A 25,819-nucleotide genomic window follows, 5' to 3' on the forward strand; every position below is an offset into this window, starting at 1 on the left:
ACATAGCTCAGATACTTAGTCTTTTGACATTCGCCTGAAACTGAACTTCTAGGACCCAGAGTGGGTGGATGAGAAGGGACAAACAGAGGCTTTTCTTCCAGTTAATCTCTTACAGTTCCCTATTTAAATTGAATGAGGGTGGATTCTGGCAAAATCCCAATATAAAAAACTTCTAGGAAGATAAGATTTGCAAATTAGCCGTGCCCAAGAAAAGGGCATCAAGCAATTTCTCAAAATCAACCAGTTGTTAATGTTGTCAGGGGAGATGAAAAATATATACATTTAATTCTTTCATCAAAACACAGGGCAGAGCATGTGGACATACATTCTTAAGTTATACAAACATATATGTATATGAATAAAATATGTAGCAAACTTGTACACAAACCGATGCACACAAACTCCAGATGTATTCTTTTTCTTACTTTGTGGGTTGTGTCTTCTATAAGGGGAAAAAGACATATTAATCACTTCTTTTACTGCTAAGGGGATGGGTGCTGCTCTCATATTTCAGAAAGGGGCTGGAAAGTGAGGGAAGCCAAACTTTTTCCTATTTAAGGCCAAAGCAAAGGAATCTCAGTGGCTGAGTTTTATGACGGGCCCGGTGCTGAAGGGCAGGGAACATCTGATGGTGCTACTTTGAACTGCTTTTCCTTTCTCCTTTTTGCACAAAGAGTCTCATGTCTGATATTTAGACATGACGAGCTTTGTGCAAAAGGGGACCTGGTTACTTCTTGCTCTGCTTCATCCCACTGTTATTTTGGCACAACAGGAAGGTGAGTAGGTACTGCTTTCAAGAAACTTCATGCGGTTTTTGTCTTTACTTCTCCGTACAAACAGGTATAAAGGGGAAATTAATCTCCGAGAAGTTAATTGCCTCTGTAAGCTCCTAATTGGGGAATGTAGAACGGACTGTGATGGTGCTTTTTTAGACTTGCTTAGGAAGAATGTTGTCATTTTTGTATTTAAAAGTTTTCTGGTTGTCTAAGATAAAGATGTTCTGGTACTAACTCATTTTCATGTCAGCGGCACTGGAAACTTTTTAAATGGCTTTAAAAAAAAGTGCCCCTCCCGGATTGTTAACATCTTGGAATGCTTCCTTAGGCAGTCTGGAAGTTATTGGTCTCTTGTAACACTTTTACACTCTTTTGTATGCTGGATTCTTTGTAAGGATAGAATACTGAGCATTGTTTTCTCAATAAGATAATGCATTTTAAGGACAGCATGCATTTAGAATAATTTAAAGGAAAATAGGCACTATTAAAGTTATTGAATATATTTCTGTAAAATGGCAACAAGTGAGTATCTTCAGTGTTCTTTAAATGGACTCAAACGGCTAAAAATGTTTCATCATTCCTATATTTATTCTGTTTCAAGCACTTACACGGTCGATTAATACATGTTTTCTAATAATTTATTGCTAAGGGTCTGGTGTTTTCCACACGTCCTACATTTTAACTGCATTTGCATTAATGAAGAGAATATTTAAAAAAATGTTTTCAAAAAAATGTTTTCAACAGGAATGTTTGACTTTTCTGCAAACAAGGTAAAAAGATACTGGTACTGTTTGAATTCAAAAAGTTGATTTGTTTTATTTTCTAACAACTGCAAACAATGGTTTTTCTGCTCTAATTCCCCCCAAATCACATTTGTTTTCATTATTTGATTGTGTGAAAATATTTCTTTCAATTCATGTTTCTCATAGTCATGAAAATCCTGGACGCATTGGGATACAAACTTCCACAGAAATAAATATTTAAATGCTAAATTTAAAGATGTTAGAAGAAATTATTACACATCAATTTCTGTTTGCACGTAATCAAAAGGATTAGTATTTCAATCTAGTTTTTGCAAACATGTGTCTGAAAATAGTTTTTGTGTTTAATTTCAAATCTTTGATGTCCTTGAAAGTCATATATAAGTGGGGGAGGGGGTGGGGGTGGGGGTGGGGGGAGACACCCAATGACATCTCTTCAGTTACAATCAGCCTGTGGCCACGAAAGAAAAGAAACATCCATATTGCTTGTTCCTCTCATTTCCTCTCCCCCTTATTCCTCTTTTCCCTTTCTGTCCCCTCCTTCTTCATCTCTCCACCCCTTTGGCTCTTTTGCACCTCCTCCCCCTTTTCATTCCTTCACTAGTCACCCCCCTTTCCTAGGCAAGCCCATGTTTCCTCATCTCTCCTCCCTCTCTTCCTCTAGCACTTCCTCCCTGGTCCCCATGTGTCCTCCCTGTGCCTCCATCTCTCCTGTTTCTTCTTTCCTCTTGCCCCCTCCCACTGTCTTTCCCTAGGACTCTAAGTCCTCCTTCCTTCCTCATTCTTCTCTCCTCCTCCTTCCCACTTTGTCCCTCCCAGAACCTGCTTCAGCTCCTAGTCCTTGGTGAGGGTACCAAATGCCTCCTGCCACATCCCTAGCCCAATAAAGACATTTATCTCTTTTAAAGCTCTTAAGTTCTCCTGATTTGGTGGGGGGAGGTAGGTAAAAATCACAGAGTTGCCATTTATTGGAAAGACTAACAAACCTTTGGTGTTTAGTTCAAAAGACTGACAAAATATTTGCAGTTGCCCGGTAGTGACCATCTTATATCAGCATTATGGCTGTTTTTCTTCTCCATCCAACTTTAGAGGGAAAATAAGTGTTTAATACCTTTGTTATCTCTACATCACACAAGTTCTTTGCATTTTTCCTTTTCTCTTTAGCTACAGAAAACAACAAATTGTTATGAAATTTGCCATTATATTTGTGTGCTTTTAAGCTCAAAAGAAGTTGAGAGGGATTTTGGTCAGCTTACGATTTTTGTTTGTCATGAAAAAAAGTTTAAGTATTTTAAGATAGTAAGTACTTTTTGCATTCCCTATAAATTTAACAAGAAAATTCTGCTGGTAGATTAGCTTTGGGGACAGTACAGACGGTGGCTGAATATACAGCAGGCTGAGAACAGAAAAATTCAGTTCTGGGATATAGGTTTCTTATATCTGCTCTGAGAATTTCAGAGACAAATAGCCCAACCCGAAAGAATACTAACTTCTAATCCACTCACACACGTTTTCTGGAGCATAAAACATCTCCCTCCCAAATAATTTTGGTCCCTTTACAAATTTATAAAGTTCTATTTAATTCATGTATTTTATTCCACCAATGGAGAAATGTGGTCTGTTTTATATTTCCTGTAGTTTATAAACATGCCAAATTTGTAGCACAAAGACTCGCCACCTAGTGGCTGACAGTGTTACCATTTACACAACCAATGCCAACATAAATGTTACACAGCTGGATTCCATATTTTAGAATGAGATTTAAAAATATTACATGTGCGAATTTTAAATATGAAACATTACTTTCCTAAGGAAATAGTGTATCACTGATAAAATATTGCCAAACACACATACACACAAACACATGGTAGCAATAGTCAAAGACTGGAAATGAGCTTGAATGTTATGGCCATTTTCAAAATTCCACATGTAACTATTCCACATATAACATATAACTATTTTTTTAATATTTGTCAAGTTTTTTATGTAGTCCTTATTTTACATAAGTATTTTGGTCACTTATTAGATGGATAAACTAATAGATATTATTAAGTAATATTGCTTCTTTAGGGTAAGGAGATAAACTTTATTTTAATTAAAAATGTTCTAATGATTGAACGTATATTTTGCTACCCTGATAATTCCACTGTGATAATGAACTGTGGGACTTTAATTATTTTAGGATTACAAAATAAATGGACTTAAGAGAACCAGTTCCTCATTACAGGTTATGAGAGTCTATTTTCCATTACGCTTAAGGAGAGAATTTGTAACCCATAAAGTAGCAATCAAGTTTTCTGGTTGGTGCTGCTCCCCAAGTTAAACCTATCTAATAAATAAAATATGGCATAAAATCACAAGAAACACTTCTCCCTTTAAGAGGAGAGAAAGCATAACTGCTCATGCATTTCAGGGTCAGTAATCTCACATGAATTTAGTGCTTTAGTTGAGATTATACAACTAGGAAATGACAGGGTTAAGACTAGGATCAAAACTCTGTTAAATCTTAGGCAATTAGAGAACACAAAACATACATTAATTCTAGAGCATCTAACTTTGCTCATTCTTGTAACTTTGTCATTGAAAGGGAATACTAAAAAATTGTATATTATCCTAGAAAATATATGACAGAATGCATTTCTAAAGGGGAAAAACAGTAGATTTTTCTCTATTTAACACTCAACGTTGAATTGGTAACCCTATTTTTAAACAAGAGAAGCAAAATCTCAGTTATGATTTAACCAGAAATTATCTTCCGTTCTGTAATAATATAAATTTTAAGTAAATAAAGTATTGATACAAAATTTTGTGTTTTTCATTCATGATACCTTGCATTTTTTACCATCCACAGAGTATTCAACATCAGATGATCTAAAGACCTATGGGTAATTAGATATTCTGATTAAATTCTGGAATTAAACAACTCAGTGTCATAAGCAGAAAGAGCAAAGCCACTGGAACAATTCTGGGAAAGAAGGAAATACTGTGATAATGTGCCTAATTTAACTAATTTAGGTTCCTGGTTTGATGTCTTACCTACAGGCTTATATTAAAAGGTTAAGAACTGTTGGCTCCAGGAGTTTTCCAGGAGTAGAGTTGAGACAAAATAAAAGAAAAAGCCCCTGTTTTACACCTACAGAGTCACTTGCCAGACCTTGAGTAGTCATTCAGAGAAGAGTGCCATCTACTGAAACCTCATGGTTTTCATTGCCGATGACTGGTGCAGAGTTCCAAAGGTTTTGTAGCCCAGTCTTTTATTTTGTAACATCAAATGATATCACCGCCTTGAAGTCATTAAAGTGGATTGCTTAAGAGTTAAAGTTTTAAAGATGAAAGATGTTATTGCCTTTGCTGGACATGAAGAACATTTGTAAGGTTTCCAGGTCTGCAATAACCTTCTGGAAACGTCTCAGTGGACTGTTTCTTGTAAAACAGTCTTCCCTGGAAAAAAGCTCAGTCCCATTGTTTTCCACACTCAAAAAAAAAAAAAAAAAAAAAGAAGAAGAAGAAGAAGAAGAAGGAGAGGGAGGTGTAGTGTAAAAAAAAAATCCAGAGTTTTCAAAGGGGAAACTGCCTGTTTCATATCAAAATGACAACGGAAAAAATGAGATAGCTACTCTTACACAAATCATTTGTTAACTGCAGCTTGAGGAGTTACATGAACCACTAGAATGTCTGTCTGTGTCTAATGAAAACACAGCAGAAGTGGATTCCTTTCAGATTAACTAATAAAACCCTTGTATTTTCCATGGCTGAGGTCAAGAACTGCCATTTAAAATGTAAATTAATGAACAAAATGAAAAGTTCAAAGAAGAAGGCAAAAGTTAAAATGCCCAAAAGATCTAAAAATCAAAGACAAAGGATCCAGAACCTATTAAAAGTTAAATTTGCTTTAAAAACTTGCATTGAGAAATTCCTGTTTCAGTGAAATGGCATTTATTTTTCTGAAACTATGCTTTCTATCGTATTTGGTGTGGAGGATGACAAACAGGGAATGTGTTTCTCAAAATTAATTAAAATCAGAGGAACGTTCTTTGGAGCTGAAGAATATGTTCATAATGTTTAAGCTTAGAAGGGAAGCTCTAATGAAGTTAGGAGTTCATCAATATGAAACATTTAGAAAAAATAGATTTGCAGAATCATTATCTTAGTGAGACACCCTAATTATGATTTTTTTTTTTTTTTGCATTGGATACTTAAACCTTACTGTTTGTGGCTTTTGCTGTGAAGATAAGGCTTCTCTGTATACAGTAAAACGTATGCTGGGTTTCCCAATCACACATTAATCGTGTTGGTGGTCTGCATGTCATTAGGGTGGCCTTGGAGATATATCTCTTTTTCCTAAGGTCAGGAGAAAATAAACATCAGAATTGAACTCCAGATGCTATCTTCTTGTTTTGAGACCAGATAGAAAAATATTCTGCAGAAGAATGTTATCCCTTAAAAAAAAGAAAAAAAAAACAAAAACAAAAACACTGTCTTGTTAGACTCTGCTTTTAAGCGTGCAGGGCTTAGAAACCATAATGGGATAGGGTTTGGAAGTTGCCCTTGAAATTGCAGGAAGAGTTAAGAGTATCAAATTTAGAGATAGCTTTTCCAGGTTCAACTCTTAGCTTTGCTTCTACCATGTAACCTGGGAAAAATCACTCAGCTTCTCTGGGTCTCAGATCCCTTATCTGTAAAATGAAGATTATAACAGCACTCAGCCATAGGGTCTTGGGAAGATTAAGTAAAATAGATGTGCAAAGCACTCAGAACAGTGTCAGTGACATAGGCAATACTATACCCGCACTGCCTAGTATTAGTTTTACTGGTAGTGCAAAATAAAATTACTGTAAGGAATTAAAGCACTTAGTGACTTAGTGATAAGTAAAGTAAGATATAAAATCTTGGTGATGAGATGCAAAATTTGAAGATGTTTGGCAACTGTAATAAAATAAGTAGAATATATTTTCTTCAGTATTGCTATAATTTGTCACTAATCAGTTTATATTATAATGAGATTGCTGATTGTTAGATACTTTTAATTCTAATTCTCTAATTATTTTTATTTTTCACAGGACAAAGTCTTAATCACCTTAAAGGAAATTTCTAATGGGAGACATAAAAACTCATATATCTATAAAGAATAAAACAAGGAAACATCTAGAAATGATGATTCATAAAGCTTTTTGTTTTGTGGTTTTTCTGATGGGGACAAGAATAATCAGGATCCACCTTGGCCATGTAAAACAACATTTTGAAATTGAAGTTACCCACCTATATAGGTGTATAGATATTTCCTTGAAGATCTTTTTGTTAACTCATCTAACATATTTTAAAATATTTTGGTAGATGTAAGTAGCAGAAACATATTTAATAAAAACGTGTGCTTTCCAAAAAGTATCATTTAATAACAGTTGGAACATTTAATAACATATTTCAGTTGGAAACTATATAAACTTTATATATTCACACCATATTCAACTTTCTCAAGTAACAGGGAAATAATGTTATGATAATTTGCATATCACATCTGCTATTTTTAATTTTCAGATTAAAGAACACCTTTTCACAGAAAAGAATTCAGTAAGAAGAGAAGAGAAAAAAAATGAAATCTATCATTCAGGCTAAATTAACAATTTGATTGGATGCTTTGGGACATATTACTTTTACTCCAAAAGTGGAATTAAGACAAACATAGTTTACCTTATTTTTTTAGTTACAACAATAAAACTCTAGCAAATCATCATAAATTAATGTTTACAGAATGGAAACAAATACAATAAAAAGGAAAGTGTTACACATATCTAAAAATATTAGATTATGTTACTTGATTTTTTTTTTCTCTGGAGTTTTGAAACAGAGAGCTAAGCAATAAAAGAAGCTAAGAGTGGATTATGTCATTTACTAACTTCATTTTGTTTTATAATTTTGATCCCAATAAGGAGATGGCTTAGTCTAATGCATTGCGTGTGTGGCCACAATGAATTTATTTGAAGACTGTGCTTTGTAATAAGGAACAGAAACATCAAGTGACATGAGAGGTGGAGTTTAAAATTAATTACATATTGAAACAGGGAGACTTAGCTCAAGCAATAACAATAAAGGAAGTAACTGGAAAATCTATTTCTTGTTCAGTAGAAAAATGAGATTATTTGTCTTTGATTTACCACTTTGAATTTCTGAATCCCATTTTCTAAATGCTGCAAGTGACAAACTAGAATATTTTATTCCTCTTGAAAACAAAACATTCTTTTTCCTGACTCTCCCATACTTTTCCCACATACAATCAAACAAAGGTACTAACATTGAGGGCCTTGAGTCATCTGTGTAAGAGGTTTAGCTTCTGGGAGAACATATTGCCAACCATATTTTGTCATGCACGGAACAAGAAATTAGAGGAAACTGCACAAAAGTCTCCATTCTTTCAACAAAGGTGATTGAGCTAGAGTAACAGAGAAAGGTCTTTCAACCACGTTTCTATAGAAACTGACTTCAGGAGAGCCAAATTTCTTTTAAACAGATGTGAAATAAGTTATGGCAATAAACAAATTGCATTAATTCTTATTTTTCAAACATCCCAACTTTCTTCTTTTTCCTTAGAACAATATCACTTATTAAAAAAAAAAGAGATGTACAGTAAGGTAACTCAACCTTTATATTGGGACCTCTGTGTTTTAAAAAGCATAATAAGCATAGTTGCTAATAAAATGTGGAAAAAAGAGGCAAAGTAATAATTTTCATTTAGATAGCATTGGGTTTAACCTAATTCTAGCAAATTCATATATACAATTTTAAAAAGTCAATATTGTGCCTACTTAATAGTTTACAGAGCAAAAGGAAAACACTGTATTTTTAGTGATGTGATGATACTTTCTTTCAATGAGACATAAACATGGGAGGATGAATACACAGGGAAAATTTACGTTAATTTTAGGGCAGATTAAGAACATAAGAAAAGCTTTCAAAATATGAGATGCTTGACTCTCACTTTAACTGTTATCATTTGTGTTTAATAAATCATTAGTATTCAATATCTATGTTTTGTAACATAGGTCCTTTGTTACATGTAGAAAGATATTCCTGATCCAGAGACAAAGACTTGAAAGAATCATTTAAATAAATTAGTTGTATTCTTTTTTTTCTCCCCCACAGTTTTATTGAAGTATTATTGACAAATAAAATTGTATGTATTTAAAGTGTACAACATGAAGATTTGATAAAAATATACACTGTGAAAAATTACCACAATCGAGTTAACTGATAGTCACCCACATAGTTACCTTTTTTGTGTGTGTTGGGTGTAAACGCTTAAAATCTACTCTCTTAGGAAATTTCGAGTATACAATACACTATTATTACCTGTAGTCAACATAGTGTTCTACACTATGTGGCATTTTCAAGAAGGCTGGGGAGCCTGAAGTCCACATTATTAAAAGGGAAATCTTGAGCTAAAACTAATCTTTTGGAATGTGACACATAATGTTAATTTAGAGAAAGTTTTAAAATGATTCATGTGAAGAATGAGAAGCCAATGCTAAAACCGAAGAATGCATTTCATGCAATTTTGCTAAACAATCTTCCATCTCATTAAAACATTCAGACTTTTTCTGAAAAATAGTGAACTTAGTCCCTAAATATAAAATGTCAGTTCCACTTAGAGAAAAATGAGTTTGATACCTCTATCTTTTAACATTATTATTGTTCACAATAATATGAAAAGGATTATGCTTTTCTGAAGCATATCTTTCATAACACCATTTAAATAGACCTACTTCATTTGCATTAGGTAAGTATTTTGGCATTCAGCTTTTATGCTCACTAAGTAGAAAAGAATGTTCCTCCAAAAGCTTAGACAGTATTTCTTTCCAATATTCTCATATATCTGCTTCAAACATGGAGGAAGAACTAGAATAACTTTTTAAAATAAACAGATTCTTGCCTTCTTAAAATTGCAATTAAACAAACGTGCTTTCTTTTATTAGCTGTAGACCACGTTGGGTAATTGTAACACATTGAGAACAGACTTCTACACTTCCTAAATTGATCAAGGATATTGCGCAAGATCATGAAAGTTGTATCTGCACACAAAAATGGAAAGGAGGAATGGAGGCAATTTCAGTATGCTATAGAATCTATAGGTTCTGCGAGGACCGTTTTTTGTGCGTGAACTTTTGCTAAATCAGCTAAACCTCTGAGCCCAAAGTATTTAGCATGAACCTAAATCAATATTACTTCAGATATGAGAGGATGTAGAAATGGGAACTTATCAAGGTGATCTTCATGGCTGTATGCAATATCCAGATGGAAAAACTTCAGCAGCCCCTCAAAGGCCTCCGGGCCACAAGGCAGCAAAAAATATGGTTGTTAAACCACTTGCTTCCTCCCAAGCGGGCCTCTTTCAGCAGACATTTTAAATCTCTTGGCTCTCAGAAAATAAAATTTCACTGTTTTACAAAAATATAAATCCTGAACAGTACATCATTTGTTGTTTGCAAAAATTTTTGCAGATGTTTAGAAACTTCTTACTTATTTACTCAAGTACTGGCAAGCTATCACAGTAATCCTCAAGAACTGAAGTTGTATTTAACCACAATCCACAGCTAATGCTTTAAGAATTGAGAGCAGGTTTTGTTTTGGCAATCCCTGAGCTGATTCATTGTTAATGGCTGCTGAAATGTGAGTACCTTACATATAATTAGGAAACAAGTTTAAAACTTTGGTTGAAGCAAATTTTTGACCATGTTAAGCCACAAATACACATGGTCATGATTCATATGTTTCCCTATTATTCTTACTCATTCCTTGCCCATATTTATTTTTTAAAAACGCTGTTTATTTTTAGTGATTTGGAAATCTCTTTACATTCATATGGGATATACGATACATTATGTCATATCATCTTGACCTACTAATGCCCAGTGGAGTGGCAGTGATAGTCAATACATACAATAAGCTTTGCTAGAGCTTTCCCAGGAATCTGGAAGAGTGTTGTGCAGCCAGGAGTATCTGTTTTCCCCTGGATTTCCTAATTAGCTTAATAAAATCCAGAAAGTTTTCAGAGTTAGTGACAAAATCATCATTATAGTTTAATACTCTTATCTACTGTTAAAGCAAAGGATAGTGATGGCTAGAAAGGCTTGTTTTCAATCACACAAGGAATAAATAAATGTTTAAGTGCTTGGTGTGATTTCCATTGGTATTAAATTCTTAGCTCTAATTGAAATTGAAACACTTATTGGCCTTAAGGAGAATTTACTATGATGTACCATTTTGAAATTAATAAGCAGATTTGGTATTTTAAGCAATCTCTTACCAGTTAGCAAATTATGTAGAGAGAATGTGATGCTCTTGGTAATTTAATGTGTGGATTTTTGTGTTTTTTGGGTTTTTTTTTTTTTTGTGTGTTTTTGTTTTGCAAAGGCATGCTTATAAGAACATACAAGTTAGTTTACTAAAAGGAAGAAATCCTTTGTTTCAAACTCTCTCCACTTTGGTTATTGGAAAATCATGATAGTGTAACAAAAATCATATTTCAGCAAAACATAAGATAACAACACACCATCTAACTTATTTTCCAGCTGTTGATGGAGGATGCTCCCATCTTGGTCAGTCCTATGCGGATAGAGATGTCTGGAAGCCAGAACCTTGCCAAATATGCGTCTGTGACTCAGGATCTGTTCTCTGCGATGACATAATATGTGACGAACAAGAATTAGACTGTCCCAACCCAGAGATCCCTTTTGGAGAATGTTGTGCAGTTTGCCCACAGCCTCCAACAGCTGTGAGTTTACCAAAAATCTGTACATCTTCAAGATTTGTGTTTTTTTTTTTCAACATTTATTTATTTTTGGGACAGAGAGAGACAGAGCATGAACGGGGGAGGGGCAGAGAGAGAGGGAGACACAGATTCGGAAACAGGCTCCAGGCTCTGAGCCATCAGCCCAGAGCCGACGGGAGGCTCGAACTCACAGACCGCGAGATCGTGACCTGGCTGAAGTCGGACGCTCAACCGACTGCGCCACCCAGGCGCCCCAAGATTTGTGTTTTAATACATGAACAGTTCCTATATCATAGGAGCCTGAAAGGAAAAGAAAGTAATGTCTGCCAAACAATCATGTTGGTATTACAAGTAAAAGGTGAACATTCTGGCTTAAAACTAGGGATTGGATGTGATTGGGATAAGAAATAAATATGCAAATTGGGGCACACTTCATGGGAAAGATGTTCTTATGTCTTATTTAATATGTATCTTTTCCATTTATTAGCCTCCTCGCCCTCCTAATGGTCATGGACCTCAAGGCCCTAAGGGAGATCCAGTAAGTAAACATTCTTCAGGGGATTGAAATGAGTTCCTTAAGTAGTTTGCTTTTTTTCTTCTTCTTCTTCTAACAGCCTTTTCATATTTGAGCTTTCATCATTCAGATATTTCCTTTACTACCATATATTTAAATGACACAAAAGAAGGCAAACAGAGGATCTATAATTGTACATGTGAATATTTAAGTTTCCCAAACTTTAATAATGTCTTCATCCCCAATATCAGTTTGAAAAATAAAATATACGTCAATATACAAAGAAATAAATCATACTGAAATTATTCACATGATTTAGATAAAAGTGTATGAATTCGCAAGAAAATATGTATCACGTATATTGACTCCTCATCTTATAAAGTAGAGAGGCTACAATTCGATAATGATTCTGAATCACTAGAATTTTGCACTGTTTTATGAGTTTTTGTCTCTGATTCTTTTAGGGCCCTCCTGGTATTCCTGGGAGAAATGGTGATCCTGGTATTCCAGGACAGCCAGGTTCCCCTGGTTCTCCTGGCCCCCCTGGAATCTGTGAATCATGCCCTACTGGTCCTCAGGTAATAAATTCCAGGACAAAAAGATCCTCCCCTCTTTCCCCCTTTAAAACTACCTACTTCATTTTCTTTTCTTTAGCCTATGTTACATCTCACTTTTGTGGATTCCTTATATCTATTCTCTGACTTTATGTATTTAACAAATCCTTATTTAGTGTTTATGAGTGAGGAACAGTATTTTAAGTGCTTCATAGATTTTACTTTTCCTCATAATGTCAATGCTGCTGCTATTATCTTTGCAAAATTTCCCAACTTCTCAGCAGGCATATATCACTATGGTTGTGAAATGAGCCATTAACTCCCAAAATAATTAACCTAGAGTATTTAGGAATTGCTGCAACTGTGCCTTATTCTATTCATAACCTCAATGGTGAAGCCTCTGAAAGTTTGGACAAAAAGCAGTTGAAGAGCTGCAAACACTCCTTGTTGACTTCAACAGGATTATTCAAGCTTATGCAGCTACTCTTGCCAAGCCTTCAGAGCACATCCTGCTCCTCATGAAAAACATGGCAACCAACTACCTCTGCATTTAAAGCATCTAACCAAAACAAATAAATAAGACAAGATTTCTGCTACATGGTGTTAGGAGAAATAAGAAACCACATATGCACAAATCACTCTGAGTGCAAAAAAAAAAATGCTGTACAAAAGTCAATTCAACAGAAAGCAAAGCATACCATCTAACTTATTCTTATCCTGGTACCAAATATAACCCATTTGTAGGCCTGGGATTCAAAACAAAATAATCTGCAAAGAAATCCAATAAGCACATGAGCTTTTCTATTATTCTTGTGCCTATTTTCTGTGGGGATGTTTACTTGGGGGGTAAATTTGTTAGGCATATTTATTCTTATCCTGGTACCAAACATAACCCATTTGTAGGCCTGGGATTCAAAACAAAATAATCTGCAAAGAAATCCAATAAGCACATGAGCTTTTCTATTATTCTTGTGCCTATTTTCTGTGGGGATGTTTACTTGGGGGGTAAATTTGTTAGGCATACTAACCAGAAGCCAGGCAACGCAAATTTTACTTGCATCATTAAATGTTGGTAAAGTAATTTGACTTCTCCATTTTTTCTGCTCAAAATGAGAAGATCAGACTATATGATCTCAAGACTCTTTCAGCTTTCAAATAGTCTGTGATCCTGTGTTTCTAATGCTGCAGATATCACTTAGAAATAATAATTTGAGTAAGACCATATAGAAACAAGTTATTTGGAATTAACATTGCATAGAGTTAGTTGAAAGATTTGTGCATTACATAAGCAAGTATTTCTGTAGGGTATCTACTATCTGAAGCTACAGACAGGATAAGCAAGATAATTAAATAATGCATACCACATCCTCTGGCATGCAGAAACTTTTTATCAGTGAATAATAGATGTTACATGCACCTCTTCTAAATGCTTTTGGAAACAACTATAATCTATATGTCAAAATGATCATATCTGTTCTCTTTGCTGCAGAACTATTCTCCCCAGTTTGAATCATACGATGTCAAGTCTGGAGTAGTAGGAGCAGGACTTGCAGGCTACCCCGGGCCAGCTGTATGTACAAATGTTTCTCAGCATTTTAGAGCATTATTTTGCTTCCAGTTTGTTAATTCTTGAATGGTTGTTTTTCTAGTAATACATTATTATTGCATACTTGTACAAAATAGCTCATTTTCCATTAAGGCTGGGAATGCACATGGTAGGATTATCACAATCCTTCCATCCTCGCTCATTTTTTCCTCACTCCCCTTCATCCCATGCCTGTTTTGCCACCCCTTCCTTCTTTACACAAGCACTCCTACCAGGGGCCCACCTGCCTTCATGATTAGGTCTCAGACTCATGTATTTCCTCATTTTAACCCAGTTTTGTTATTTTTCCCTTTCATTTTCCCTTTTGCTCCCTAAATTGTTCAGAATCTTCTTTTCATGAGCTTTCATCAGTTAAATGCTCCCTTCTAGATGACAATCCGAGTGATGAATTGTCCAAGATTACAATCTGCCTTACCTCAAACCCTAAAATCTAATACAAATATTTCCAGAATGTATTGAGCCTTTAAGTTCTTCTATTACAAATGGTAGCTATTCACATTGAACCCAAATGGTTTCCCTGAATGTAAATGACCTAGAGTTTTAACAGAAGAAAATAGAAAAAAATCACTGAAACCTGGGCACCTTGACATGATGCATAGCGTCCCGGGTAAATGACCCTTATCATAGAACAGGCTGTCAGGAAAAGCAACGTGGGGAAGATTATGGTTTTACTGCCAGTAACAGGTATGTAAGTGTAAATGAAACAGGACACTGGATTTTCAGGGATTATGGAAGATTGCCCCCCGGATTATTAGACACCACGTTTGTGACTTCCAAAACTACAGAAGACAAAATTTTAACTAATAGATCCAAATGACCAGTTTGGAAAGACCCTTAAATTTGATATAAGTTATAAAAAGAGAATTTTACAAATCTCTGAAGTTTTGAGGAATGTGAATTTTGTTTTTGGTTTTCAAAGCCAGAAGGAGACCTATTTTTTTTAAGTTTATTTACTTATTTATTATTGAGAGAGGGAGAGAGAGAGAGAGAGAACACAAGTGGGAGAGGGGCAGAAAGAGAAAGGGGGAGACACAGAATCTGAAGTAGGCTCCAGGCTCTGAGCTGACAGCAGAGAGCGCAATGCAGGGTTTGAACTCACAAATCTTGAGATCATGACCTGAGCTGAAGTTGGATTCTTAACCAACTGAGCCGCCCAGACGCCCCAAGATGGAGAACTATATTAACAATATAAATACCTGGTCTTACTCAGCTACATTGAAATTACGAATTCATTTTCCAATCCTATATACAGTTTTTACTAAAAAACAAAAACTAAAAAGAAAACACTACTTATTAACATTCCAGAAAAGCGGTTACAAGAGAAAGTTTAATTATATCCTGTAGTTTTATATCTTTAGTGTCAGTATTTAGATACAGCATGCTACAAAACTGAAGGTTTTCTAATGTAAGCTGTATTTCTGAGAAATGATACATCGATTGGTTATAATTGTAATGTATCATTGTCCCACGTATGATGATTCTCAAATACACATCTAGACCTTCATATCAACATAATTCAGTGACGTAGTTAAGAACTTCTGGGTTGATTTACATCATTAGTTTTAGAAACTTGGATTTACAGTATGCAGATAAATATTTTTCCACAGGGAGTTGGGCTGGCAGGCAAAAAAAATACTTCTTTCACCAGTACCAGTTTAATCTTAATATTGCAGGGACTCTCTTAGCATTTTGCATGGATTTTTCCAGATTTTGAATCCCCTTTTGGAGGGATTAGCAATAATTTTAGCAATGATTTTTGTTGATTCTGTGGAAATTCCATTTAGAGTGATGTTTTTAGTGATATCTTTACTGTAAACCTAATAAAATTAATCATATCCTTGAATAGTTACCATATAACAAGGTATGCTATTCTCATTGTTTTAAATGTATCATTTCTAAACAGAGGCATCTCTTTGATGCCTGAATAAAGTGTATTTCAGATGCATTTATTTTATATTTATCCCTCAAATTTACATTCCAGGGTCCCCCTGGCCCTCCTGGTCCCCCTGGGACATCTGGTCATCCTGGCTCTCCAGTAAGTATAGCCATTAGTGGTGCTTTCTATTTTCATGCATATTATATAAATCAAGGTAACACAGACCTTGCTGTAATTTCACCATTCCAGCATGCATAGTCACAATTAAGTACAGATATCACATCCAAAAGACTATCATTTCTTCAAAGATGTTGGAATTTCATATGTAATTCCGTTCTACCAATAACTACGAGCAATTAAAACCTTTGTAAAATTAAGTCATAGGCTTTTCAAAGCCAGAAGGAGAATTATATGTTGTTCTTAAGTTTGTTTGTTTGTTTGTTTGTTTGTTTATTTATTTTTGAGAGAGAGAGAGATTGAGAGAGAGAGAAAGCGCACAAGTGGGAAAGGGACAGAGAGAGAGAGAGAGAGAGAGGGAAACACAGAATCCAAAGTCATAGGCTTAATGTGCATGTGTTATGGCTCCAAGTTCAAAACAATTCAATTTCAATGGAATGGAGTGGATAGAATGGAATAAATATGCTTTATTCTAATCTGAAAAATTTTGGTTTCAGTATTTATAAAATGGAATAAAATTCACTGACTGCCTACACGAATCCTGATTTCACACTGTCTTCAAGATATAAATGTCTGGTATGAATATTACATTACTTTTAAAATATTTACACATTATTCTACTCATTAGGGTTCTCCAGGATACCAAGGTCCCCCTGGTGAACCTGGGCAAGCTGGTCCTGCAGTAAGTAACAATTATATCTACATTTAAGAAATTGACAGTTCTACATAGAAACCAGCTTCATTTTCTGAAACATAATCACTATAATGTCCTATAATGTATAGATTGAATTTAAGCTCAAATTTTAAAATAATAACTGATATTTTCTTATGAGAGTTGAACTGGTTTCAAAGATCTTTTGGACTCATTTAATGGCTTAGATTTCTTAAGGATACTTGCTATTTATCTAAGAATTCCCTGGCTAATTAGCCACCACAGTAGTTCCCCTCCTAGTGTGGATGCAAATCCTCTATCTCTTAAATATAGATTTAATTTTTCTGTAGCCACTCAGTCCACCTTAATATCTACTCAGATATGTCAGAAGACATATAATTTTTAAAAGAAATTTTTAAAAGAAATAAGCACAATCTACTTAGAGCCCTGTGAAAAAACATGCTGTGTAAATAAGCAAGTGAGGTGAAGTTAGTTTAATATTTCAAAATATTTGGAAATACCTAGATATCAAAAATTCAATCTCTTACAAAATGTAAAAGTGCACATTGGTGTATAAATACTTACATGTGATGTAAAATACAGGTATGCGATATTTTTAATTCCTATTAAAAATAAGTTCATTAGAGAGTAAAAACTTGATATAATATAGGTGTAATATTAACTCAATGTGTCATTATCATAATGAAAACTGTTGAGAGAATTTCCTAAAAGGAGGTTCCTTTGAGGAAAACGCATAATATATAATCATAAATTGTAACAGAACAACCTACAGATATATTTGTATTTTATTTCCTTATTTTCAGGGCCCCCCAGGACCCCCTGGTGCTATAGGCCCATCTGGTCCTGCTGGAAAAGATGTAAGTTTTTAAAGATTGAATGGGGATATGGCAAAATTCAAGTTGGCATATCGTAAGTGGCATATGGTGTGTACTAGGCTCAGAAGAACCTCACTCAAAGAATCATTGCTATCCTAGTGACATTTTAGCTCATATGAATCTTTGAACGTATAGTATTTGTATAGCTATAGATACATCATATTTTGAATTCCAAACTAACAGAACCCCTACATGTGCTTCTTCACTGTCAAGAGGGCCCATCCAGTGAATATATCACTCAACTGGAGGAGAAACAAGTATCTTCTCTCTGCCTCTTGTAATGGAGAAACTGATATCAATACTTTATGATCTTGGACACTTAAAAGCACCTTCAATATTGTGCCATTCTTCCTTTCCCATTTAATTTCCAATGGCAAATTTTTCCCAGTGGATTGAGAGAGAGTCATAATGTTTCAGCGAAGAGTAATGCCTGCATTACTCACAAGTTCATATGGAGACGGGAGAAGCCCTCCCCGTTCCTTCTACCAGGAAAGCTGTCCTAACAACATATGCTTAGCTTCATTTTCATGAGTCTTTGGGGAGAAAAAAGCTAATTGGTTTGCTACTTGGCTACAATGTGTTTACTCTTACACAAGCACCTATGTATTTTTTATTTCTCCACCTAGGGGGAATCAGGAAGACCTGGGCGACCTGGAGAGCGAGGGTTGCCCGGACCTCCAGTAAGTCTTCAGCATCTAAAGAAATAGTTGGAGTAATCACAGTGATCTTAGCTTGAAAATTATGATATAATTAAATGGCATTAAACTTAAAAATAGAAGACATCTTACTACTTCATTGTGATTCTATTTGAAAATTCCTTAATAACTTTTCTATTCCTTATTTTTAGGGTATGAAGGGTCCAGCTGGCATGCCTGGATTCCCTGGTATGAAAGGACATAGAGTAAGTAGAGTTTCTAAATTGACTATAAACTGTTTCATTTCTCTGTGTTTACTTGCTTAACCAATTTTATTGGGCAATTGAGTATGTGTCATATATATATATATATATATATATATATATATATGTTTGACAGCCAGTTGATTAGATTTTGTAAGTCCATCAACTTTGTTGACCAAACCAACTAATTATTTTACAGATAGTAATGGGACTGTTTTTAAATGTGTGAAAAGGCTTGGGAAAAAAATATTTAATTTTCTTATCATCACTGTCAGAAAAAAATGAAAATATATTATTGAGAACTATATGTTATTCATGGACTTGGTAAATGTAATTTACACTTGAATGAAGCAACTTTATTCTATGCAAGCATTAGGTACATTCAACCAACCGACTCCCAAATCTAACAACTTAATAGAATTAAATCTATGAAGCTGATATTTGCTATAGTTAAGGCAACTTCCTAATTGAACTAAATTGTACTTGCTAATTAGTTCAGATTTTTTACTATAAAATCAATGTCAAATGTCTTCAATCAATTTAAAAGAGCTTTAAATTATTTATGTCAGTGTTGAAAATAGTGCTGAGTGGTAAAAACTAGTTATGAAAAATTCAATTGTTTTCAACCATTCTGGATAGTTAACAGATCTTAATATTTTTACTACTTTTATACATTTCCTAGGGCTTTGATGGACGAAATGGAGAAAAGGGTGAAACAGGTGCTCCTGGATTAAAGGTAAATCAAAACAAAATCACATTTTCATAAGCAAATTCATTTAAATGTTATAGCTATAATTAAGATTTAGATTTTGGGGTAAACTTTTTCTGAAATTTACCTGAATTTTGTATTTTAGGAGCTGAATAACAGTGACTAGTTCAGATGGTCTGTTCAAGCTTCCATTAAAGCAGATAACCTGAACTGTCTAGATTAGAAATGATTGTGCATCTCTGAGTAACTCATTGATTACTTCTGTTTCATCCTAAAGTTTTCAAAATGCTGACTGGGATTTATGATAAATAAAATGCTAGCAAAAGTTTGATACTGCTAAAACATACATCTTTTTCTTAGGTTCTGTAATATTCTTCATAATACTTCATAAAACTATAAATTGCTCTCCCTGTTCTACAAAATGGTAACATATTTTTACATATTTCTAGGGGGAAAATGGCCTGCCTGGTGAAAACGGAGCTCCTGGACCCATGGTAATTGTATTTCTCATGTAATTTTCAGTTTTATTTTCTTAACCTCCATCTAAAATTAAACTCGCCTTACTCCTTCCCCAGCTGTTCTTACACAGGTCGGTTTAAAGTACGACCATTGTTTCCGTCTTATTCTATAGGGTCCAAGAGGAGCTCCTGGTGAAAGAGGACGGCCAGGACTTCCCGGAGCCGCAGTGAGTATAGCCACCCACATTGCACAGTTCCAGCCCAGATTCCCAGATAAGGGTCTCAGCCAAGTTTTCAGGCTGTGACAATCTTCAGGAAAATCTTTTCTATAAAATAGCACTTAAAGACGCCTCCGTAAAATTTTAGTCTTAATGGTAGGAAAACAAACAAGGGTTTTATAGTTATTCTCTCTTTTGAAAAAAAAAAATTTAAGGGTTATCTTTGCATATGCTGTTAGAACCATTAATTCACATTCAGTTCTGTTAAATGCAGAATCCAGTTCTTCCACATCAGATCATCTCTGTATGCATCAGAATTTTAAAATTTTGACTCTAAACATATATAATTGGTAAGCAGATTTGAATACACTGGAGGAAAAGTCAACACACTGGAGTCAGCATTTTAGTCAGAACATTATCTGTGACTAGCTTTTCAGAATTAAGAAGATATTTGAGACAAACTTCTCTTTTTAGGGGGCTCGAGGTAATGATGGTGCTCGCGGAAGTGATGGACAACCAGTAAGTAACTTTTGATCTAACCCTGAGTTGCCTCAGGGTAATGACAGATTACATGGTATGGAATGTTGGAATAATATGAACTGTAGACTCAAAGCTCAACGCTGTTTATAAACATTTCACTCAAACTGACACTAACTCCATAAACAAAATCTAGACACAATGTAAAGAGACTGAACCCAAAAATAGAATTCTGATACTTTCTATTATACTTGGCCAATTACTAACATCTGTATAGTGCATACACAGTCAGTTAATAGCCAGTACTGGACATGACAATTAAACGGGCCCTGCGAAACAGATAATAGTGTTAACTCGATTTTATAAACAAGAGGACGAGAGCCGAGGGCTAAGAAAATTGCACAAAGTCACAGAATTTGTGGCAGAAAGATTTTACTCTCTAGTTTACCACATTGTTTCTCCACATCATATTCATCCAAGAGTGACAAATACTATTTTGTCTGCATAATTGTCTTCAGTGCTGTGTATGTGCTAACTTATTACTTACTAGTTGGTATAGTGTTAGATTTTGTTTACTCAAGAGCTCTTGAAATTGTATTTAATTTTTTTCAGGGTCCCCCTGGTCCCCCTGGAACTGCAGGATTCCCTGGTTCCCCTGGTGCTAAGGTAAACATAGTATTTCTATAATAGAATATAAAATAGATCTTGGAGAGGACAACAGAAAATCATTGGATTGCTTCTTGAAAATAATATTTTCTTTGTTACCCATCAAGTAGATATATTTTTACCGATTCAGTTTTTTAAAGCCTTATGTTTTTATTCCAAAAAGGGTTATCCCTGGCATTCAACTATTCTGATATTTCTTTTCTCTTTCCCCAGCCTCTTTCTAGAAAGCAGATAACATAGTCACACACATAGTTACCATTTTTCTCCGCCTTTGTGATTCAGGATTCTTTGCTTGTGATAAAGTGTATTGTCCTGCTACCCCAGCCTTTGGGAGATGGGTTTGAACTAGCTTAGTGATTAGAAATGGCAAGAGAAAATGACTTCTCGGGGTTTATCCCCTAGGGTGAAGTTGGACCTGCAGGATCTCCTGGTTCAAGTGGCTCCCCTGGACAAAGAGGAGAACCAGGACCTCAGGGACACGCTGGTGCTCCAGGTCCTCCTGTAAGTAACAAATACAGCCATTGTGAAGAGTTGCTACACTCATTTCATGGAACCATATGTTTTAATGTTGCTATCAATTAAAATATTTTTTTGAGAAAAAAATGTTGCTTGGTCCTCTGAAATGACTTTACTGTGATAAATACTGATTGGATTAGTGCTAAAAAATCATGTCTTTTGAGGTTTAAGCTCTTCTAGAATTTATGAATTATCTGTTTATACGACTAAGTGAAGTTGAGGATGTCGAGTTATCAGATACTTCAAAGAATGTGCCCCAACTAATCACCAATTACAGAACTTCAGAGAAGAAACAGCATTAAAAACTGCTTCTATATATTATTTAATAATTTAGACCATATACATATGATCTTTAATTTATTCAGATTATGATAATTCTTTTGCCTACATTTTATGTGTTGTGCTGTAGTTGGAGGAATCACGAGGAATCACCGAGTCTCTATAAAGCACAACACCCACCAATATATTTACTTTACAAATGTATATTCACTATTTGCATTATTTTTAATATGCTATTTTTCCCCTCTAGGGCCCTCCTGGGACCAATGGTAGTCCTGGTGGTAAAGGCGAAATGGTAAGGTGCCCTCACCCCTCACTCTTATTGCATCCACACACATTATTGGCCTCCCTTGCATTTTGCATGAGAAGACATTTGCGATGTTTAAGTTAGCTATTCAGAAAAGAAAGTTCAAGTTTGACTAATATTAGTGTCCCTCGGCTATTTTTAGGGTCCTGCTGGCATCCCTGGAGCTCCTGGACTGATAGGAGCCCGGGGTCCTCCTGGACCATCTGGAACCAATGGTGCTCCTGGACAGCGAGGTGCTGCAGTAAGTTGCCTATTTTTCCTTCATTGCCTGACAGGTGTGGTTTAACTCCCCCAACAAAAATACAAACAGCAGACTTTTTGTACTTGTTCAGCTGAATTTATGTTGGTTTCACCCCGGTTTTATAATTGGATCAGCCGTTGCTGCTGCTGACTTTGTAGTCTACTCTCCCTGTTTTTACACCAAGATTTTGTTTCACTAGGGTGAACCTGGTAAAAACGGTGCCAAAGGAGAGCCAGGGCCACGTGGTGAACGTGTAAGTATTTCCCCAACGGAACTAGTTATTTCTTACTTCGGATGAAAATTGAGCAACCAAATTATCCCTTTGGTGATATCCCCTCATAGGGTGAAGCTGGTTCTCCAGGTATCCCAGGGCCTAAAGGTGAAGACGGCAAAGATGGTTCGCCTGGAGAACCTGGTGCAAATGGACTTCCGGGAGCTGCAGGAGAAAGGGTATGTTTCCCAGGAACATCTAAAAGGAGAACAACATCACTATCATCCACATAGAATTTCACCTTCATGGTGAGACAACCGTGATTTTTCTCGAGTACTCTATCTCAAATACTGGTTTTGAAACATTGTGTAATATGGGAAGATATTGCTACTCAAAAACTGTGAAAAATTTTTAATGCTTTGGGCTGAAACATTTGCCTGTCACTATTTCCAGGGTGCTCCTGGGTTCCGAGGACCTGCTGGAGCGAACGGCCTTCCAGGAGAAAAGGTAGATAATTTATTTTCTATTTTGTAAGTGCTGCTACTACAAATAGTTATATTCTTCCGTACAGTTCCCCATTAACTGAAACCTAAATATCTGAAAGAAATATATTAGAGTTTAAAAATAATAAAAATTCCCAATATAAAACAATGATTGCAGCCCGGCTCAGCCGTTCTCCTAGCTCTGTAACTAAAGCAAATCACTTAACTTCTATGAGAATTCTTGAGGTTATCTGAGAATCATTTATTTCAGTATGATTGCAAGAATAAGAGAAATTAAAATGCCTGAAAGTTCTTTGAAAACCCTGAAGTGCTATACAAATATGACTTTACAACATCAAAGATATTTGACTTTATATGCACAGAAATATGTCGCTATGCCCACTGAATATTGCTGGCATGTGATGTGCATCAAAGTTGCCTCCAAATATTCCCACTATGATCATCCAAGCTAATAGATAACAGTGATTTTACACAGGGCATGTAAGCAGCATACCAACTCTCTTTAAGAGACAAAAGGAAGTGTTCTAGTTATAACACCTAAATATGGTCAATGTCCAGGTCAATAAAAGTTCTTTTACATATTTGCTGATTTATCTCACCTCTTAGGGCCCCGCTGGGGAGCGTGGTGGTCCAGGCCCTGCAGGGCCCAGAGGAGCTCCTGGAGAACCTGGCCGAGATGGTGTCCCTGGAGGTCCAGGAATAAGGGTACAGAGAAACACTCATTTGATTGACACAGCCATTTAGTAAGAAGAAAGGCAAAGAAAGGATTAAAGGCAAATCAAAGCAAACTGTACTTTTATAGCCTCAAAACAAAGCAAAATACTCTTAAGATAACTTAAGGTTAGAATTGATGGAAGAAAAACGGAAAATAGAACACTTGACTGAAACACTTTATAGGCAGAAAAATATGTGCGAATAAAAGGCTGCACATGAAATCTCAGAATTTTACAGATGGTTATATATATTTTTTAATTATCCTTTTTAAATCACCTGACTGACTGACTTCTTCAATTTAGGGCATGCCTGGAAGCCCAGGAGGACCAGGCAGTGATGGGAAACCAGGACCTCCCGTATGTACATTTTGACATCTCGTTTTATAAGCCCAGTGAATAATGGAATGCACAGTTTGGCCTAGCCTTGATGTATACTGTATAGCCTTTATATGTATATTGTATATTTTGATGAGATCTTTATCAAACCTCTATTAATGTAATTTTTTTCTCATTAGGGAAGTCAAGGAGAAAGTGGCCGACCAGGTCCTCCAGGCCCATCTGGTCCCCGAGGTCAGCCTGGCGTCATGGGTTTCCCTGGTCCTAAAGGAAATGATGTGAGTTCCTTCCTTTATTTCTTCAATAAATATTTGACAGAAGGCTTTTACTTTCCATATGGGAGTGTGGAGATGGCCAAAATATGATCTTCACTTCAAAGCACAGAAGAATATATGAAAATCAAAATACCATGTGAGACAGGGAGCTTTGTGGGGTTTTCTTTCTTTCTTTCTTTCTTTCTTTCTTTCTTTCTTTTGGGGGGGAGGGGGTTCTGGGGGAAGAGTGGCAAATTTATGGAAATCAAGTTCTGGAAAGTTGTTTTTGGTTATGGATGTATGTATGTGTGTGTGGAAGAGGCAGATCAAAAATAAAAGGGAACAAGACAATGAATGATTTCTTTTTGAGAATTATTAACACCTGGCCACTTCTTTAGGGTGCACCAGGCAAGAATGGAGAACGAGGTGGTCCTGGAGGTCCTGGCCCTCAGGTATGTAGCTTTCATTAACTTCTTTCCAACTTTCTATCGATGCATTCATCTCCAACCTATGAGTTCTATTATCTCTGTGACCTCTTCCCTGCTTGATTTTTTAGGGTCCTGCTGGGAAAAATGGTGAAACTGGACCTCAGGGCCCCCCAGGACCTACCGTAAGTTCACTCGCAGAAGGTGAAGGAAGTGAGTGGGAGTGGGGCGGGAAAAAGACCGCGGGAATTGTATAATCTTTGACACTAACTACATCACTCTAGTTCACCAGAGCAGTTATGAAGTTTGGTTACTTAGCTAGCTGAATGCTGAGGGACTAGAAGTAAATATTAGATTACATGTCTCCTTTGCATCAGTTCCGCAGAGCAGACTCTGGCCTGCTTCCCTCCATTAAGTTTTAAATTAAGTAACGAGCCTGTTGAAAGGAAAACTGTGTCCGCTAAATATAAAAGGGTATTTTGTAATAGAACTTCTCATTATATCTTTCTACATTAGGGGCCAGCTGGTGACAAAGGAGATGTAGGACCCCCTGGTCCACAAGGATTACAAGTAAGAACTTGCTATTTAAATATCACTTGGCTCCTGCTTTAACCAGACAATTCAGTACTTTCCCTTGAGAGCTATATCTTTGTTGAGCTAATTGAGTTATTTTTTTGTGACACTACTAGATTGTAATACATCTGAAGATGTGTGGGTCTGTTTTCCACCTTGAAATAAAATGACAGCCAATGTTAATAGACAGGCAAAACTTCCATGTCTATTCCAGAATTATTTTTTTTAATTAAGAATGCATAATTCTTTTTTTAAATATTTTTTTAATGTTTACTTATTTTTGAGAGAGAGAGACAGAGTGTGACGGGAGAGGGGCAGAGAGAGAGGGAGACACAGAATCTGAAGCAGGCTCCAGGCTCTGAGCTGTCAGCACAGACCCCAACGTGGGGCTTAAACTCATGAACTGTGAGATCATGACCTGAGCCAAAGTCAGATGCTTAACCGACTGAGCCACCCAGGT

At 35.7% G+C, this 25,819-nt stretch overlaps 1 protein-coding gene across 1 annotated transcript in view; it reads left to right on the forward strand.

Annotated features, from left to right (window-relative positions):
• The first annotated feature begins 562 nt into the window (after positions 1 to 562).
• Positions 563 to 25,819, forward strand: part of COL3A1 (collagen type III alpha 1 chain) — a 40,180-nt gene continuing 14,923 nt past the window's right edge. The window contains exons 1-27 of the mRNA XM_030326568.1: positions 563 to 776; positions 11,101 to 11,303; positions 11,788 to 11,838; positions 12,279 to 12,392; positions 13,858 to 13,938; positions 15,956 to 16,009; positions 16,656 to 16,709; positions 17,504 to 17,557; positions 18,202 to 18,255; positions 18,423 to 18,476; positions 19,156 to 19,209; positions 19,632 to 19,676; positions 19,814 to 19,867; positions 20,333 to 20,377; positions 20,948 to 21,001; positions 21,404 to 21,502; positions 22,047 to 22,091; positions 22,246 to 22,344; positions 22,544 to 22,597; positions 22,687 to 22,794; positions 23,009 to 23,062; positions 23,665 to 23,763; positions 24,075 to 24,128; positions 24,287 to 24,385; positions 24,760 to 24,813; positions 24,918 to 24,971; positions 25,303 to 25,356. Coding sequence (XP_030182428.1) covers positions 698 to 776; positions 11,101 to 11,303; positions 11,788 to 11,838; positions 12,279 to 12,392; positions 13,858 to 13,938; positions 15,956 to 16,009; positions 16,656 to 16,709; positions 17,504 to 17,557; positions 18,202 to 18,255; positions 18,423 to 18,476; positions 19,156 to 19,209; positions 19,632 to 19,676; positions 19,814 to 19,867; positions 20,333 to 20,377; positions 20,948 to 21,001; positions 21,404 to 21,502; positions 22,047 to 22,091; positions 22,246 to 22,344; positions 22,544 to 22,597; positions 22,687 to 22,794; positions 23,009 to 23,062; positions 23,665 to 23,763; positions 24,075 to 24,128; positions 24,287 to 24,385; positions 24,760 to 24,813; positions 24,918 to 24,971; positions 25,303 to 25,356 — 1,923 coding nt within the window. The 5' untranslated portion in view covers positions 563 to 697. The remainder of the gene's footprint in view (positions 777 to 11,100; positions 11,304 to 11,787; positions 11,839 to 12,278; positions 12,393 to 13,857; positions 13,939 to 15,955; positions 16,010 to 16,655; positions 16,710 to 17,503; positions 17,558 to 18,201; positions 18,256 to 18,422; positions 18,477 to 19,155; positions 19,210 to 19,631; positions 19,677 to 19,813; positions 19,868 to 20,332; positions 20,378 to 20,947; positions 21,002 to 21,403; positions 21,503 to 22,046; positions 22,092 to 22,245; positions 22,345 to 22,543; positions 22,598 to 22,686; positions 22,795 to 23,008; positions 23,063 to 23,664; positions 23,764 to 24,074; positions 24,129 to 24,286; positions 24,386 to 24,759; positions 24,814 to 24,917; positions 24,972 to 25,302; positions 25,357 to 25,819) is intronic.

Source organism: Lynx canadensis, chromosome C1 (genome assembly GCF_007474595.2).
Source record: "Lynx canadensis isolate LIC74 chromosome C1, mLynCan4.pri.v2, whole genome shotgun sequence".
Lineage (NCBI taxonomy): Eukaryota > Metazoa > Chordata > Mammalia > Carnivora > Felidae > Lynx > Lynx canadensis.